Raw genomic sequence first — 16848 nt, 5'->3', positions numbered from 1 at the left:
GCGCCTGCCCGGAATGTGCCGGCAGCCGCCGCCGGCACCACGCCCCGGCACCCAGCCCGGCCCCGGCACCCACCCCCCAGCACCCTGCCCTCTGTGCCCGGACGCCCCCTCTCTCTGCAAGATGACCACCAGGTGCCCCGCAAGCATCCCCGAGGCTTGCTCCGCAAGCATCCCCTCCGCCCCCCGCTCCGCAGCCGGCTCTGCCCGCTGCGCCCCGGGGCGCTCTCCGCCCAGCCCAGCCTTGGCTCTCTGCCCCTCCACACCCCAGGAGTGACCCTCGCAGCCTCCCCACTTGTTCGGGACACCCTTTTCATCCGCACTTCCCCTCTAGCTCTCCCCTCAGCACCATTTCCCAGCCCCCCTGCTAGCCTTTCCTCTTCTCCCCCTGAATCCTTCTCCTCTGAGGTCTATACCAGGAGCAGATATATCTTAAAAACCCATCAGTCATTTCTGAGCCATGTAAAAGAAGAAATGACTGCCTCATTCCGAAGACTAGAAAAACAGGATAAGTAAAACAGGAGGTATCCTTGGCTTGTATTCAGTCATGAACTTTTTTTTTTATTTGTGAGCTTCTCCAGGAACAAGTATTCATTTGGGATTTGTCTTTCAGCACCACCCCAACCACTCAGAACACAGATTCTTCAGGGGATCTTTCAGTCTTTTTCACGTTAGTTATGGTACTGGTGCAGTCTGAATACAATATGTGAGCTAAACCATCTTCCTCTGCTTTTAAAGCCAGATGAAAACAAAACAAAACAAACAAAACGAACCCAAACAAAATGGAAAAGAACTGGGAGAACCACTCCTCTTCCAAAGGGCTACTGTGCATTGGGTGAATAGCATATTTTCCTCTAAAATTTTTGTATAATAAATGCTCTGAAATAATCTTCCAAACCACATATGTAATATTAATAGAGACCACATAAAACTCAGAACAAAGTCTGCATGTTCTGTGTTTTCAAGACAGTTCCTTGTGTTTTCAAGACAGTTTATTTTTCCCAGCTTGCACTTCAAATGGGAGAGAAAGTTCTACATACAAATGAAGCAGCGCATAGATTGCCTCTTGGTATGTGTAGAGCTCCTAACAAGATCAAGTGCTTCTGAAAGTGTTGGTCTATGGAATTGTTCTCTCATGAAAGAAAATAGCTGAATATGGTGTAGAGAGCAACAAATAATCTCAGCTGTCTTTTGCATTGACACCGAAGGATGATCATTAAAACTCTTTAATGTAAAATGTTAGGAACTAAGGTCATGATAACCCACTTGCAATTTTCTGTGATGTGCAAGGTTTCCTGGAGGTGCTGCTGCTCTTTGGGGAGCCCTGGCTCTAATGCGTCCCTAGTCCAAGAGCTTTTCTGCAAATGGAATCTTGAACATTTCCCAGCAATTTAGTTGGAGCAGACAGGGAAGCTGTGACTGCTGGTAAAAGGCTGGAAGTGTCCATCCAAGACGGGCCTTCAGCAATGGACAGAGAGAGGAGGTCCATAGCAGTCTCATTTTCTAGCACCTGATGAGGGTGTTGGAGAGGGCTCTGGGAGGTGTCCTGGAGTCGGCTGTGAAGCAGCACCTGCCAGGACCCTGCAGGAGGTTCTGGAGTCCTCTTTGGGCACAGCAGGGTCTTGAATGACCTAGGTTTCTGCACTGGGAAGAAGCTGGATTTGGTCCTGCTGTGAGGACAGTGTATTGAAAGGTTTTGTAGCTTTCTGCAAAATCATGTGTATTTGTATCTTCAGAAAATTTGAAACAGATGAGAGATTTCCAATAGTGTTTCCGTGTGATCATGTTTAGTGAAACAAACATTTGAGACAAGACAAAGGCGGAGTCTGAAATGTGATCTTCCGAAATAGTAGGTATTTCCAATGACAGTTTTCTTTATTGAGCTACCACACAGCTTTTGCAGCAAATTTCACTTCACCAGATTTGATTATCTGTTTTTCTCTAGGAGCATAGCTTTGACAGCAGTGATAAAACCTTTACAAACCATCCTTCTGCATCTGGGCAGTACGAGCTGATAGGCACTCTTATCACACAACTGCCAGTCTGTGACCTCTTAACGCCTTGGCAAGTGTCCCATTTACTTAGTATGTCTAAGCACTACCATTAAGTCAGTTGTGAGTAATTTCTCACATTAACAATGTAGGTGACACATACTGGAGGTGGTGAAAAGGCCTCAAGAGCCAAAATCTCCTCTAAAGTGCAATTCTCCTGCACTGGAGAGGGCTGCAGGTGTCAGACAGACAGACTTGACCCTGCATCCTAAGAAAGGAATGACAGTAATGTGACTTTATAAATGTTAAAGTAGGATTATTAAAAAAAAAAAAAAAATATATATATATATATATTTCATTTCACTAGAACTGGTTTGCATTGGGTAAATGATACTGTGGCAATGAGCTATCAAGCTGAGCTCTCAAACAAAACTGAGGCTCCTTTGCAAAAAGTGCCAGGTATCCCTTCCCAGGAGGGCACATACATGATGAACTTTTTCATAAACAACAAGTGTTATTTTGGGGCACTGAGCCTTCCAATTTATCAGATGCTCTTCTTGTCATACAATCAAACCCCAAGGAACCCTAGAAGACTTTTAGCTAAAAGCAAATAAAAATAGAAGTCAGTGGGAGAAGGGAACACATGCCAGCATTCAGACACTTGTATTATCTGAAATGTTTTCTCGGTCTCTTAGTAGATTTAGTGAATTTTCTGCATGTTAAATAACTTGTGATGATTTGTTGCTGTAATAAATCTCATGCCATGATATAGAAATATATGTCTTAAAGTAGTGCTGACCACTTTCTCTGTTGTTCCCAGGGGTACCTCATATCACAGTTATTTAATACAAGATAACAAAAAATATGACTATTCACTTTTGGTGAAGTGGACCCAAAACTACATGATGCAGTTGCAAATTAATGTTTTTTCTTGTGAATTAAGCCTGAGTGGCTGTAGGAATATGTGTCAAGGAAAATGTTTAGCATCTGAATGCATACATTTGTATCTGTGTGTATGGAAGTATTCCATTCTGGATCAGAATTGCTCAAAGCATAAATAATTGCTTATCTCAATGGGCCAAAAGTCAGATCACTTTTGTAGTGTTTTGTATTTTGCCCACAAGGGGGTGTGTTTAGGTCTTATAGTTGGTGAGAACTACAGGAGCGTTGTTCTTAGTTATTAATGAGGAACACCGGCAGCAGTACAGCTTTGTTAACTTGCTCCGAAATTGGTGTGCCGCCTCTGAAGAGCTTATGTTTTATTGTTAGATGCTGAACATGGCCTTTTAACCATATATTACTACTTGTAATTCATCTTCTTGAGAAGATGGAGAAGAACAAAACAGTTTATCTTTTTTGAGTAAAGTCCAGATTATGCCGATATTTCTCTGCATTACCCATTCCCAGAATGTGAGCTACAATTATAATAATGCTTCTGTTTTTATACAGAACTTCTGTCTGGATGCAATAAAGTGGCTGAGGTACATATATCAATGCATTCTGCTCAGTGAAAATAACTGTTCACTGACAGGTCAACCACTTCTTATTAACAGTTAATGACAAATTCCATTATTTGCTTCTTACACATCTAGTCATATCTTCGGACTATGCAGAACTTCCTTAAAGTCATCCCATAAAAATGCACCTCTAGATCTTGAGGTCTGCAGGATGATTTGACATTTGTATTGAAGCCAAATACAATTGATCATCCTGTGTGCGGTTATCTAGGACAAGGTGATAACAGTTACTCCTTATCTTAGACTGTCTTTTATGTATCAGAGATCTGGCTTGTGGAATGCATGACATAGTTGATAAAAGATAATTGCAACGGCACGAGCTTGGACTCAACACACAGATGTGCAGGATGACAGGGGAGTTGGTAGCTTCAGCACAAAGCATATCAGCCTAGCTACATCCCAGTAAACTGAGATACACAGATACACTGCACTCCTGTGCTTCTGATTGCACTGGAGGAGTAGTTTTAGCTCATGGTGCTCCACAAGGTCTCTCAATATTAAACTAAGATTTCATTGAAAGGGTTGCATCTTTAATTTTACCGAGAAACAAGCAAGGCAAGTATGAGACTGCATGGCAAACAAGGTATTCAAAATCGCATAAAAGGGAAAATCCTGTTAGAATCACACTAGGATGACCTGTTAAGGATAAAGGCCTCTGCAGCACCATGAGGAGGGAGGTCTTTCCAGTGCATGTAACTGGAATAAGTGGTACTTGAAATTACATCTTCGAGAATAGAGGACACCTTCCCCCCTGCCATCAAAAATGTATTTTCTGGTGCTCAATGAAGCATTGCCAGTTGTATGATTAATCAGATGCTCCCAATGAAAAAGGTACCGGGAATCTTCTCATTAATGGATCTGCTGCCTTACTGTCATCTGTACAAAAATACTTTTAAGAACAGACACTGCTCACCAAAGCAGCTAGACAGAATCCTGATTGGTTCTTTTCTGCTCAAGCATCAGATCTTGGAGCATTTTGCGCTATTTCTAGCTCTTTCAAAATGGTGATTCAGATAAATCACTATGTTTTAGCATGGACAGTGTGGCATTTGCCTTTTGACCTAACTAGGAACACATTGTTTGCTTGCTTTGCTTTCAAAGTGGGCCACATGATGTCATTTTAGTATGAATCTTGAATCTGGTTATTTAGAGATTATTTTAACTCCCTGTGTGAGGCTGTGGATACTTGCAGGTCGTCTTGAAGAAGAAAAGCAGTATCAACTGGGAATAGAGCATGCACTGATAGGCAAAATTAGTGAGAAGGAATTGAAGAGTAATCAAGGGGAAGGCACAAGGATCATTTGAGTGCTGAAATAACAGTGAATGTGTTATCTCAGTACTTCACATATGTAGGAGTACTGAGGCTACTCATAAAGAAGCATAGTAAGAACATTATGAAAGCTCTGGTGTTTAATTGCTTAAAGCAAGAAAGTCTCTAAAGGACACAAAAAAGGTCAGTGCTGCCATCCCACAGCAAATGGCAATCTAGACTGACAAAGATCTACTTTGTATTCAGCTCAAGTATTGAACTCGAGACTCTGAACGCTTCAGGGGTGTCTCTACTTTTGGCCATCCCTGTTGCTTGGCCTCAGATGCCCAGAGCTTGCATTGCCTGGCAGAAGCCTGCAAATCGGGTGGAGGTGTTGAGGGAGGATTTCACTGCATGACACCCCAGGCAGCATCTGTGCTTTGTTACTGAGCTTTGATGTTCTTATCACATGCACTGATCTGACCTGGGACACAGCCTGCAGTGTACTCAAGAGAGATAAGGGACTCCACTCTTGCTTTCCCTACTCTCGTAATCAATTTTATACTGACATTTCCAGTACAGATGAACCTGTCTGGCTCTCTCCAGAAGGCAGTGCTCTGGGGAAATATGGAGCTGCGAGCGATGCTGCTGAGCAGCGGTCAGAAGAGGTGTGGGAGCAGCAGAGGCAGAGCAGCAGGATGGACACACAGCTATTGCACATGCTCTGAGCATCGCTTGGGCTAACCATGCCAAGGACTATGTCATTGAAAGGCTTGTGAGTAACCACGTCTTTCAATCCCTGTTGAAAGTTAGATAGATCAAAGCCTTATCTAGATCTCATTCCTCTAGGCATTAATGCTACCTCTTGATGTTTGTTGATGTCATATCTTTATGAGTTCTTATCTCATCTACAGCGGATGTGGGTAACCACAAAGATTTTCGAAGTGGAAGCTCTTCATGGAAGTGGGAGATTTTCAGTGGTTTTTAGACTCCTGAAACATAGACTCTGTCTGCGGTGTGTCAGCAGGAAAATACGTTTGCCTTGCGCAGTCTCATTACATCGGAATGTTTCCACCTCTTCCTGTACTTATCTTAACTGCTTTAATAAATAAGAAAACGTTATCATCTCTGTTTTATACTAGAAACTGAGGGATGGCACAGCTGTGTCTTACTACTTATTATGAAAAGAAGGTTGGTTTTGGAAGGCTTCTGCTACTAGAGTAGTGACTCTGGTTTTGCTTGTAACATGAAAAAGAAATGGCAGTGGGGGGCATGGGGAAAAAGAATTGTTGAAAGGCTGTGAAATACAATATAAATGAAATAAATTAGGCTTTAGCATTCCAGACATCTGTTCCGATTGTGCAGCTATTTGAGGTGATAAATGACCTCCACAGTTAAATCCGCATGTAGCTATAACACAGAAATGTGCAATCAATTCCCAAACTTTTTTTGCCTCAATAAGCAGCAATTTGTTCAAGGCACTTTGCAAATCAAGGATTTCTGGTTAGCTGTTAGAAAAAGTCTCAGACATTGCTTCTAGCCTATTGTATTGGACATTTTAATGCATTTGAAGATGTGAGCATGTGCCTGAGCAGACTAGGAGCGCTTGGTTTGCTTCTCAGTAAGAACATTTACAGACAGAGTGAGTAGTTTGTTAAAGATAAAAAGGCCCCTCATACGTGAGAACTCCAGCGTGACTAAATGATGTTTTGAGTCCTCTGATAATTTGTCAGACCTATTTCTTACAAAGCAAGCTGAACCGCTTTCTCTGTCTAACATCACAGAGTTCAGTTTGGCTCTAAACAGCAAGTGGCTGTGGGATGTGGTTTACAGGGAGGGTAGCAAAGCTGCATCTTGGAGCTGGCCCTGTGCCAAGCTGCCTGCTTTGTAAACTCAGAGCAACTATTTCTAACATTTAGTAATATTTAGTTACCCGAGCTGATCCTGGCTGCTGCTCTGCTTCACTCCTGCCAGCTGCAGAGCCACTGTACCTCCAGCTCCACATCTGCAGGCAAAATCATTGTACACACTTGGCCCAACATTAGTCTGTGAGTTTATTCAATCTCCACCCTCTCTGGCTGGAAACCCGGCCCAGGGCAGTAGTCAGCAGTGTTTATGCAGGTTTGTCTGATTTTCCTGCTGTGAATCCAGGGAACAATTAGCTTTTTCAGGGCAAGAGCAGAGGCTCTGTTGCAGGCAGGCTGATTGGTAGATATTCATCTGTAAGCTTTAATCCCACAGCCCACAAAAGTATCCACAGCTAAGGTTAAATGAAGCAGACAGCCACAATATTTGCAGGTGACAATGGGAGCCCTTCCCCCACTACACATGCATTTTGCACATAGGCCTCTTTTGTTGGAGAGCCAATCTATTTGCAATGACACAGTGATCCCAAAGTCCATACAATACTGCACCAAAGGATTAAACCCTTCACTCTTCAGTACCTTCTTACTGATCCTGACTAATTTGGTTCTATTGAATTTCGTCCAGATATCACCCACAGAATATTACAGAGCTGTTCCTCTTTTGACTAATAATGGCTCAGCTGTCTCTCACTGACATATTGCTGACTGAAGGCTAGTCTCTTCCGTACTGCTTATAGAAGGAATTTCCCTTAGATCCCCAAATTAGTCATGATACATGCATGCAAAAAAAAATTGCCCATTTAAAGGCCTTCAAGAGGATCAAAGAATAAAAGCAGATTTTCTTATCAAACCCACAGCAATTGCATTAAAATGTGGGTCTACAAGTCTTTCCTTAGCATTTCCTAATTATGGCTCCAGTGTCTCTTTTGACAGATAAATATGCAGCACCTAACAAGTACAGATTACATAGTAATAGAGCTAATTATTAATCCATACAGTATTCCAGAAATTGTGTAGCATTTCATTAATATAACAGGGCCTTGGACATTGCAGCCACCTTCTGATTTGTGCTTCACCACTCCGCTTTCACATGTTGAGTCAAGCACATTGGTATCTTTGAGGCTTTTGTGAATGTTTCTTAGCCCATTTCAGGGTGACAACCTTACTCCTATTCCCTTTGCTCTGCTATGGGAGATTCCTGGTTTAGTTTGTTTGTTTGTTCTGGGGGGTTTTGCTTGTTTGTTTGGGGGGGATTGTTTGTTTGTTGTTGTTGTTTTTGTTTTTATGCCACTAATGAGGATCTGCAGTTATTAACAGGCACTACTCGTTACTAGCTTTCAACCGAGGTGATGCTCTGGTGCATCTGGTTTAGGCGACTTTTTAACCTGTGAAACAATCGATAATCTACGTTGCCATAGATACAACAGTAAACCTGAACGTTGCCCAACGGCTGACTTAGAGTGAGAATAGCCTATTTGCCATGCCTCCGGCAGGCGAGGCTGCCCCGCTCCCGGGAAGTGATGCCGTTTCACCGGCGCTGTGGTTTTCTGTGACAAATAAACGTCGCCTCTGTTTTGCGGGTGCCCTGCGTCGCCCTCCAGCAGCTGCGTTCTCCTGAAACACACTGACCCCCGCCCGCTCCCAGCCCGGCTGCAAGCGGCGCCCGGCTGCAAGCGGCACCCCGCTGCCGGGCTCCCCGGCAGGCCCTGCTCGCCATGGCGGTACGTCCCGGGTCCGCACCGGGACCGCTCCCGCCGGCGGCGGCGCGCACCCCACGGAGCGCCCACGCGCGGCCCGCGTGCCACAACCGGCCCCGCCCCTCATTGGCGAGCATCCCCTCGGGGAACCACATCCCATTGGTGGGGAAGGCCACCGGGGAGCAGCGGAACCACGCCCCCTTCGCTCCACGCCGCCGTGGATTGGTGAGAGCGGCCGAGGGGCGCGCAGGAGCCACGCCCCCTCCGCCAGCGCCCCCCCCTCCTTACTCTCGCGTCCCCCCTCCGCCCCCTGCGGGTTTGGTGGCGCCTGCGCAGTGGCGGCCCCGGTTGTTGTTATTGTGGGGCTGGTCTGCGCCGCGCGAAGATGGCGGCCGGGCAGGGGGGCGGTGGCAGCGGCAACGGCGGCGGCAACGGCAACGGGGCGGGGGGGCTGGGGATCCCCGGGATCCCCGCTCACCTCACTCTTTCCTTCTCGGCCGGGCCGCACTGGGGCGCGGCCACTCTGCCGCAGCCACACACGGTGCGCAGCCTGGACCGGGCCCTGGAGGAGGCGGGCAGCTCGGGCATCCTCTGCCTCAGCGGGAGGAAGCTGCGCGACTTCCCCGGCAGCGGCTACGACCTCAGCGACACCACACAAGCAGGTAGAGGGGCTCTGGCTGTGAGGAGTGACAGGGCTTTCTGCTGAGGGGGCCCGGCTGCGGGGTTAGTGCGGAGCGGATGGGGTCCCGTCTGGGAGGGTTGTGGGGGGGTGTCCCCGTTGCGGCGGCAGTTGGTGGCGAGCAATGGGCAAGGGGCCCTGTGCTGGCAGTGGGGCGGTGCGAGGGCCGTGCTGCGGTGGGGCTGCGGTGAAGGGGTCTCCTGCGGTGACCCGGGGGCTGTGGCGGGGTGCGGGCTGTGGTGGCAGTTGGTGGGAATGGTGTGGGAGCAGCCTGTTCGGGTGCCATTGGGGACCCGAGGGGTGCCCGGTGGGGACAATGGGGAGGATGCAGCGGGGGGCTCTGCTGTGGTGGCACTTGGGGGGAGCAGTGGGGTCCACATGCTGCGGTGGCAATGGGGAGTATGTAGCGAGGGGCTGGTGTGGTGGCAGTGGGGAGAAGCACTAAGGAGCCCCCGCAGTGGAGGCCGTGGGGTTCTTGGGGTGCGTGTGGGGGCTGCTGTGGTGGCAGTGGGGAGGAGCAGGGCCCCTCGCTGCGTGAGGGCGATGGAAAGTAGTGAGGAGGCTCCACGGTTTGGTTTTTTTTTGGGGAGAGGGACGGGACAATGAGGGGGCTCCCCCCTCATGCAGTGGGACGGGGTGCTGGAGGATCTGGGGTGTGCAGTGGGGGGTGCTTCCCCCTCTGCGTGCGTTGAGGGGGTTGCTTTTGCTGTGTGTGCTCCCGCGGGGAGCGTTCCTGCTCTGCGGGTCTGTGCTGGCAGGCTGTGCGTGGGGGTACCTGATTTCTCCTGTGTGTGCAAAGGTAGGGGTGCTCCTGCGGTGTGCCCGAGGAGGTGGGGGGCGAGGGTACCCCAGCAGCGTGCGGCTGCGCGGGGAGCTGCCGCTGTGTGTGCCCAGGCAGGGCTGTGCGGGGAGAGGGGCCCCGGTTGAACCCTCGTCCGTGTGTGCATGTGAGTGTGTGCAGCGGGAGGGTTATTGTGCTCTGTGTGTGTGTGTGTGTGTGTGTGTCTGCCGTGGGGAGGGGCGCCGTGTGTGCTGCGGGGAGAGCCGGGCTGCCTGCGTGCGGCGAGGACGGAGGTTCCAGTCTGTGTGTGTGCAGCGAGGGGAAGGTTGTGCTTTCTGTGTGCGTGCAAGGGTGGGAGGGTGGCATTCCCAGGGAATTAGGTGTTGTGTTCTGTGTCTGTCTATACGTGTCATAAGGGTGAGGACTTGCAGTTTTATGATTCTGTAATTTGTGCGTGCACACAGTGCCTGGAATAGGGTGTGCAAAATGAGGGAAGCTATGTATTTGCGCTCTGAGGAATAAGAGCTCCATGCTGTGTTTGGTTTGTACCTTCAAGGGTGTCAAATCCTTTGCAGTGAAGCTTTATTACCTGGGGTGTTCTGATCAGTCCTCCTTCCCAGCGCAGCAAGAGGATGGTTACAAGTGCGGGTGCAAGGGATGTGTGTGCAGTGTGCATGTCTGAGATTAATGTATTCACCGTGTTGGGAAATGCTTAGATATCATGAGTGTGAGCCTGGATTTACCCAGTCTTTTAGTGAAACAAATTGGAGACATTTTTCTGTACAGTTCCTAGAAAACAAAACTACGTTTGACATTTGTTATATTCTGGTTCATCTCTCATGTACTTCTGTAATCATTTGCTGCTGGAGTAGTTGCTGAAAATGGATCATTAGGAGTAATGTGTTAGAACAAAATATTAATGAGAGGTCTAGCATCTTTTGTTCACAAGTAGTAGTGGCTTTCCAAAATGTTGTTTGGGTGAATTAATTCTATGGGGTCTTTTTGTTTGTTCATTTTGGGGCTTTTCTTTCCCCATGGATTATGAATAGTTGGTTTATTGTTTTGAATATGAGACTGCCCATTGTGGTACCTTATCCATCTCTGACAATCCTATACTCCTGGTCTATCAAATACTCATTCTGTTGCTCTTTGTTGTGGGCTGCATTTGTGCAGGGGGTTCAATAATACCAATGTACTCATTCTTCTGTGATGTGTTAGGTTGTGTATGGTGTAGAAATTGTGAAGGACTGATTTTAAAATCCAATTTTTGTATCCAGTATGAAGCCTGCTAATGATTTGTGGATTATTAGCTTTTTTCCTTGACACATATGATGCATACCTATGTGCAATGCAGAACAGGGACAGGCAAAAATGTGTTAGTTATTTCATAATGGAAGCACAAGATTAAAATAAAAATAGGTTCCATGAAAGAATAGCTCTTTTCCCTTGTAGTAGCATAAAAAATTATTCAGCAATATAGTGGGTCACTTCTGCATATAAATATTCAGTAGCTAAAGCGTTAAAAAAGAAGCATTGTATTTAGGCAATCTATTATTTAAAAGACTTTTTCTGCATCCTGAAGCAGGTGCATCAGGGATCCATATTTTGTGTTTTCTAATTATTACTAATTGCAATTTGGATGTAATTTTTCTCATTGTTTTTATTTTGAATCTCAACATATGTGAGTAAAAACTGTGTGCAGTGATCTTGTCTTAATCTTTTAGGTCGTAGTAGAGCCCAGTCACTACCATCAGGATTGAATTTTCATCATAAAAGATTGTGTGAAAATGTTTAAGGGCAGTCTCTGATAAAAATAGACATATTGCTTGCTGCTCTAAAAAAACTGACTTAAATGGTAGATGGAGGTCTATGCAAGTACCGTCTTGTAACCATCTTGATTTAAGTGGCACTGATTTACAAATTAATCCTGTGAAATACAAATTTTAGATGTCTTTCAAAATACGCTTGTAAACAAAAGATTTGTAGTCTTTATTTTGATGTAATCTGTAGAATTTTAATGATAAGTGGATAAATGGTATTCTCCTGGTGAATCATGGACATCCTTTACCTAGTATCAGTGTGGCACAGAGCTTGATGGAGGATCTACAACTGCCTCAGAGGCAATGGTCATTTGCTTATTGGCATTTTGTAGCAGTTAACACTGTTTAACTGTATTCATGGGTATATTTTAAAGTGACAGATTTAGACTAAGGCATGGAAGATGGGGGATTGGGTCAAAAATCTTTATTGTGTTTCGCTTTATGTTCCAACTCAGTGACCCTCTGAAATTCGGTTCTGTTGTACTTAAAACAAACATTTAAGAAAACCCAACCACTTAACAAGTCTGGATGTAAATGATTTCTTTCTACAAACCATATCACTGTAGGATCTACAGTTCCACTGTAAATCCACAATATTCTGTCAATCAAATCAGCAACAGAAAGAAAACCATTACAATTATCAGTGAGGTTCAGATACACATATGTTAAAGCACAACTGCTGTTGATTTATCAAAAAATACCCTGGGATTTTTTTTGTTTGAGGTCTGGCCATGTTTTACATCTAACTTATGTAATCACTTGCCGGCACATAATTTGCAAATATTGTAGCACATTTTTGGCATCTTAAATTATGTGACAAAAATTATTGCTGAGCTAAAAGCCTAGTGACAATATCTGGATGTTTAGCTCTGACCTTATATTTGTCATAACTTTTTAACCATGAATTGTTATTGCATCTGTTTGCCCAAAACCCCCTTATTCTATTATTTCCCTGAATTTGTTTTTCTGGCTGTTAAAACAGATCTTGTGCTGCTGTTAAATGAACTTCTGAAAAAAACAATTGTAGTTCATGAGATATCAAGAGGTGTATTGAGGTATATTGAATATTCCAATCATTTTATTAACATTCTAATTTTGCTTCTCACTGTATGAACAACATTAGCCCCCTGGCAGTTAAGTAATCGGGTATATCAGATCAATGTAATCACTGTCTGCTTAGCTGAAGAGATGTGTGTTTTCAGTTTTGTTTTTTTAAAGATAGGTTCCTGTGCTATATTGCCATGCTGAACTAAGTCAACCTGTGCCTTTAGCAATTTCCCCCCTTTTTGTGAGCACTTCTTGTAACAACACCAGTTTAGTAAATATGGAAGTTACTAGACTGACTGCTCAAGAAACAATTTATTTGCTCTGGATAAATATAGTGGTGCCATCAGGTGTACTTGTTTATGACTTTGTCACAACAAACTTGATTCTCAATTTTTAGTTTGAGGTAACCTTTAGACAATAATAAGTAGGTGAATGATTGCCTGTAAATATATTAACTTTGCAATTTCTCCTTTCTCACCACCTGCTACCTTCTTATATAGCTGAGGAGTAACACCAGTGTATTCCCAATATGACGTCAGGATGAGCCCTACTGTCGTGGCCGATGACAATCTTGGCACCACAGGCAGAGTTCCCACATTGTGATTCCTGACTGTATCTGCTGAGGGGAGGGGATGGGGGAGATGTGCTTGTTGTTTACCATACTATTGCTTAGTGTTACCGTGCAACTTTTTTTTTTAATATCATATTTCTGGCCCTTGTAAGGTATATAGTCATTCATGTGATTATGGATTAAAACCAAAACCTACAGCTTAATACTGAGTATGAATTGTGTAAGAATATTTATAGTAATCTTCTGCCTTTACAATATACACTTCCAAACCATTATATTTTTCTGTCTGAATGAAGTTATTTTTGTTGATTGTACCAATGTTGATTAAAGTGATGGCAAGTAACTAAATAGCAACACCAAATCCAGTTTGCAGTTTAAGAAAATAGCAATTATATATGATGTATATCCTAAATCTAGATTGTGTTCTAGTAGTCAATTGTTGAAAAACATGGTACTCAGTAGTGATGTCCTCAGATTTGGATGGAAAGAGAAACTGAGATTTTATGTTTTGGTTGGGAAGGGGTAGTGTTTATGCTCAGAAATAAATCAGGTGCAAGATGTGGAAGTGACACAGTTTATAAGCAAGTAATTGTGGAAATTCCCCACAGTGGTTTCTTACCCTGTCCAGTGTTTGGGGTAAGGGAAATGAGCTGTGTGCGTTGTCTGAGTCTTCCTTGCTGAAGGCCAGTGGTAAGGATGCTTGTTAAGCATACTTGGTAATATAGACAAGATAGGAAAATTCTCAGTTCAGTGAGCTGAAGTCAAAACAATTCATTATTAGTTCACCTGCATAAAGGGATTGCATTAGGAAGAATACCATTAATATCTTATTCTTAAAAAAAAAAAATCCATGTTATAGGCTTATCAGAAATGTACAATGTGTATATTTTTTTACTTTCTGTATTCTTCATCAAAACTAAATTTGTGATCATGTTGACTATTTTTGTGCCTTGAAGTATAAAAAAGATTTAACTTAGGGGATATTCCTGCTTTTGGTTGATCTAAAGAACTGTCTGTTATACATATTTCTGGTTTGTTATGTATTATTTGAAGAGGGAGCAAGTCTGTTTAGATCATGAATTGTATTAAACCTTGTGCAAGAAGAGAAATGGACTAGCCTTTGCTTTTTCAGATTTTTTGTTTGTTTGTTTTTGAAAAGTGTCATCTTATTTGACTTGTGAAGCTTTGTTGGAGCTGATGCAAAAGTATATGTTCATTTTACTGGTAAGGCTGGCATTTAATGCTGAAACGTTTTCCTAGCAAAAGGTAACTGAATCAGGACTGAAGGCTAGAATTCCACAGAAAATGTGAAGATCCTCATGAGATCTTTTTTGTGGTGAAAGTTCTACATGAGAGTGTGGAGAGACTTCTGAATTTACTGCTTTTCTGTGGCATGCCAACAGTCTGATTTTCATTGTTCTTCCAACTGACCTGGGATTGTTTGCTGCTTGCTAGGAGAATCTGCTGCCAGGTCTGATAGGTCTGGAGAAGGCATAGCACTTCAGGCAAGAGGAAGAAAAAGTCTTATTCTGTGTTACAGAACGAAAATATTTCATTCCTTGGCAGATGTGATTATCACTAATGTGTTCCCAAGTGTCAGTGTATTATTTCCCAGTAAAAGCTTTTTGTAGTTCCAAGGCTTGAAGGAGCCCTGCATCTTGGGGCTGTTCATGGGCTGCTGACCAGCAGATGTAACCACACAATGAGCAAATCCCTGACCATCTGTGTATTAAAACAAACATCTACTTCAATTTGTCACTTTACCATTGGTTCAATAGGTGGAACCAGTATGTAGTGGACAAGTACTTGATACATTAAGGACTTACCTAGAACTAAAAGGTTTATGGAAGTGTTCACTTCAAATCATTACATGCAGTAATGGGTGCTATTACATACTTATTTTTTAAGCTAATAAAAGTGGCTACAGCCATTCTTAAATGCTGCCATGAGGTCTGGCATGAGTAGGACAGAGTCAGCAGGAGGCACCAGCAAATAAGAACAGATGCTGAAGTTGCTACAGCAGTGGCCATTGTGTCTCAAGAGAACATGTTGTAGTTGTTGCTAGACCCTATTTATTCTGTGTTCATGGACTGTTAGTTTATCTATTTTCTTAAGGGTGTTTTATGCTTCACTCTGACTTCACTCACCTTGTTTTCCAGTGTTCTTTGTCTTCTACCAGTCTAGCTTATTTTAAAAATGTTTCTGCTTAGTTTAGCCAGAGTTGAGCAGCTTTATCTGCACAAAAGTCATATACTAAACACTGGCTACAGTTGATTGGTTGTAGCCTTTTGTCTCTTCCTCGTGTCTATTTAGATTGTAAGCTCTTCAGGGCAAATGCCTTGAATGTCAATATCTGAGCATACAGAGACTAACATAAGAACTTAACTTGTGAGTTCTGTGTGCATTTAAGGTAAACCTCAACAAACCTGGACTTTCCTTCATTTACAAGTGATGATTACTTTTCTGTGTAAGACTTAAAATAATTTGAAACTGAAACTTGGAATTTTAAAATTTGAAAAACAAAGAAATTGACATAATTAAACCAATAAGTAATAGCCAACATCAGTGAAAGATGCCATGTGCTATAATACACAAGGTTAATAAGTCTTGCTGACTGGTCAGTTAAAACATGTTTCACTCTCTCTGGTAATAAACTGTGTTTAAGAACTTTAGTCTAGACTAAATACTAAAGTGCTGTGTTGTTTAGGGAAACAAAAAAGCTTTCTGTGGGATTTGCTGCTTATAATTTCAAATTACAAAAGAATTGTGGTGACAAGGCACTTCAGGAAGTGGAGAGGAAAGATAATCCTTGACATATGTAAAGTCCTTTTGACCATATAGCCCATTGGTGTGCCAATTCACCCCTTCATATGCTAAGTTGAGGAGTAAATGATTCCTTCCTCTTGGTGATATTTAGTTTTCATTTTAATCATACTGTGCTAAAATAACTGAACATATCAATTCAAGAGTTGGAGCAGTGTGGCGTCTTGTTTTGGAAACACCTGGGTGCATCTCATGTGGTAACATGGTGAGGACTTCCCTGAATTCATCTGTTGGTTTCATCCTTGTGTTGGTGTACAGTAGGTCAGCACCAACATGCCCTCCAGTTGTTCCAACCTTTAGATCAGAGCTTCTGGTTTAGTTTTTGAGCACAGCTTTCAGGAAAATCCCCATGTACCGGAATGAACATGTGGTGAGTGGAGACGACTTACATGAAAAACAGGAATTGCTTGAACCAAACTGCCAAACTAGATGTGTTCAATGTAGATGTGTCCAGTGTAAACTAGGAGACTAGGTTCAGGGAGGATGGGTTGGAATAGTGGGTTCCTCAAGCCTACCTTGATTTCAAAGTCATGTGCTGGATCTCAGTCCTTCCTACCCCATAGTAAAAGTCTGTAAGAGAAAACTGTTAGTCTGTTCCAGTTACAGAAACATGTATTTCACGTGGAAGAACTGTGGTTTAATCTGGTGGGATTTTTGTTTTGTTTTGTTTATGTCCCCAAGGTAATAAGAATATATGTATTTTTTTTTAAGGATTTTTTTCTTTAGTAGTGCTGTTTAGTTTGAAAATCCAAGATCTCAGAATATGTAAAATACAGTTTCTGATTGTCTGTACAATCTTCCCTCTGTGCCT

At 43.5% G+C, this 16848-nt stretch overlaps 1 protein-coding gene across 1 annotated transcript in view; it reads left to right on the top strand.

Moving 5' to 3' along the window:
* Positions 1-8685: 8685 nt before the first annotated feature.
* Positions 8686-16848, top strand: part of LRCH2 (leucine rich repeats and calponin homology domain containing 2) — a 47867-nt gene continuing 39704 nt past the window's right edge. Inside the window, exon 1 of the mRNA XM_082062108.1 lies at positions 8686-8978. Coding sequence (XP_081918234.1) covers positions 8702-8978 — 277 coding nt within the window. The 5' untranslated portion in view covers positions 8686-8701. The remainder of the gene's footprint in view (positions 8979-16848) is intronic.

Source organism: Streptopelia decaocto (genome assembly GCF_964273445.1).
Source record: "Streptopelia decaocto genome assembly, chromosome: 10".
In the NCBI taxonomy this organism is placed as follows: domain Eukaryota; kingdom Metazoa; phylum Chordata; class Aves; order Columbiformes; family Columbidae; genus Streptopelia; species Streptopelia decaocto.
This window is presented reverse-complemented; position numbering and strand designations above follow the sequence as displayed.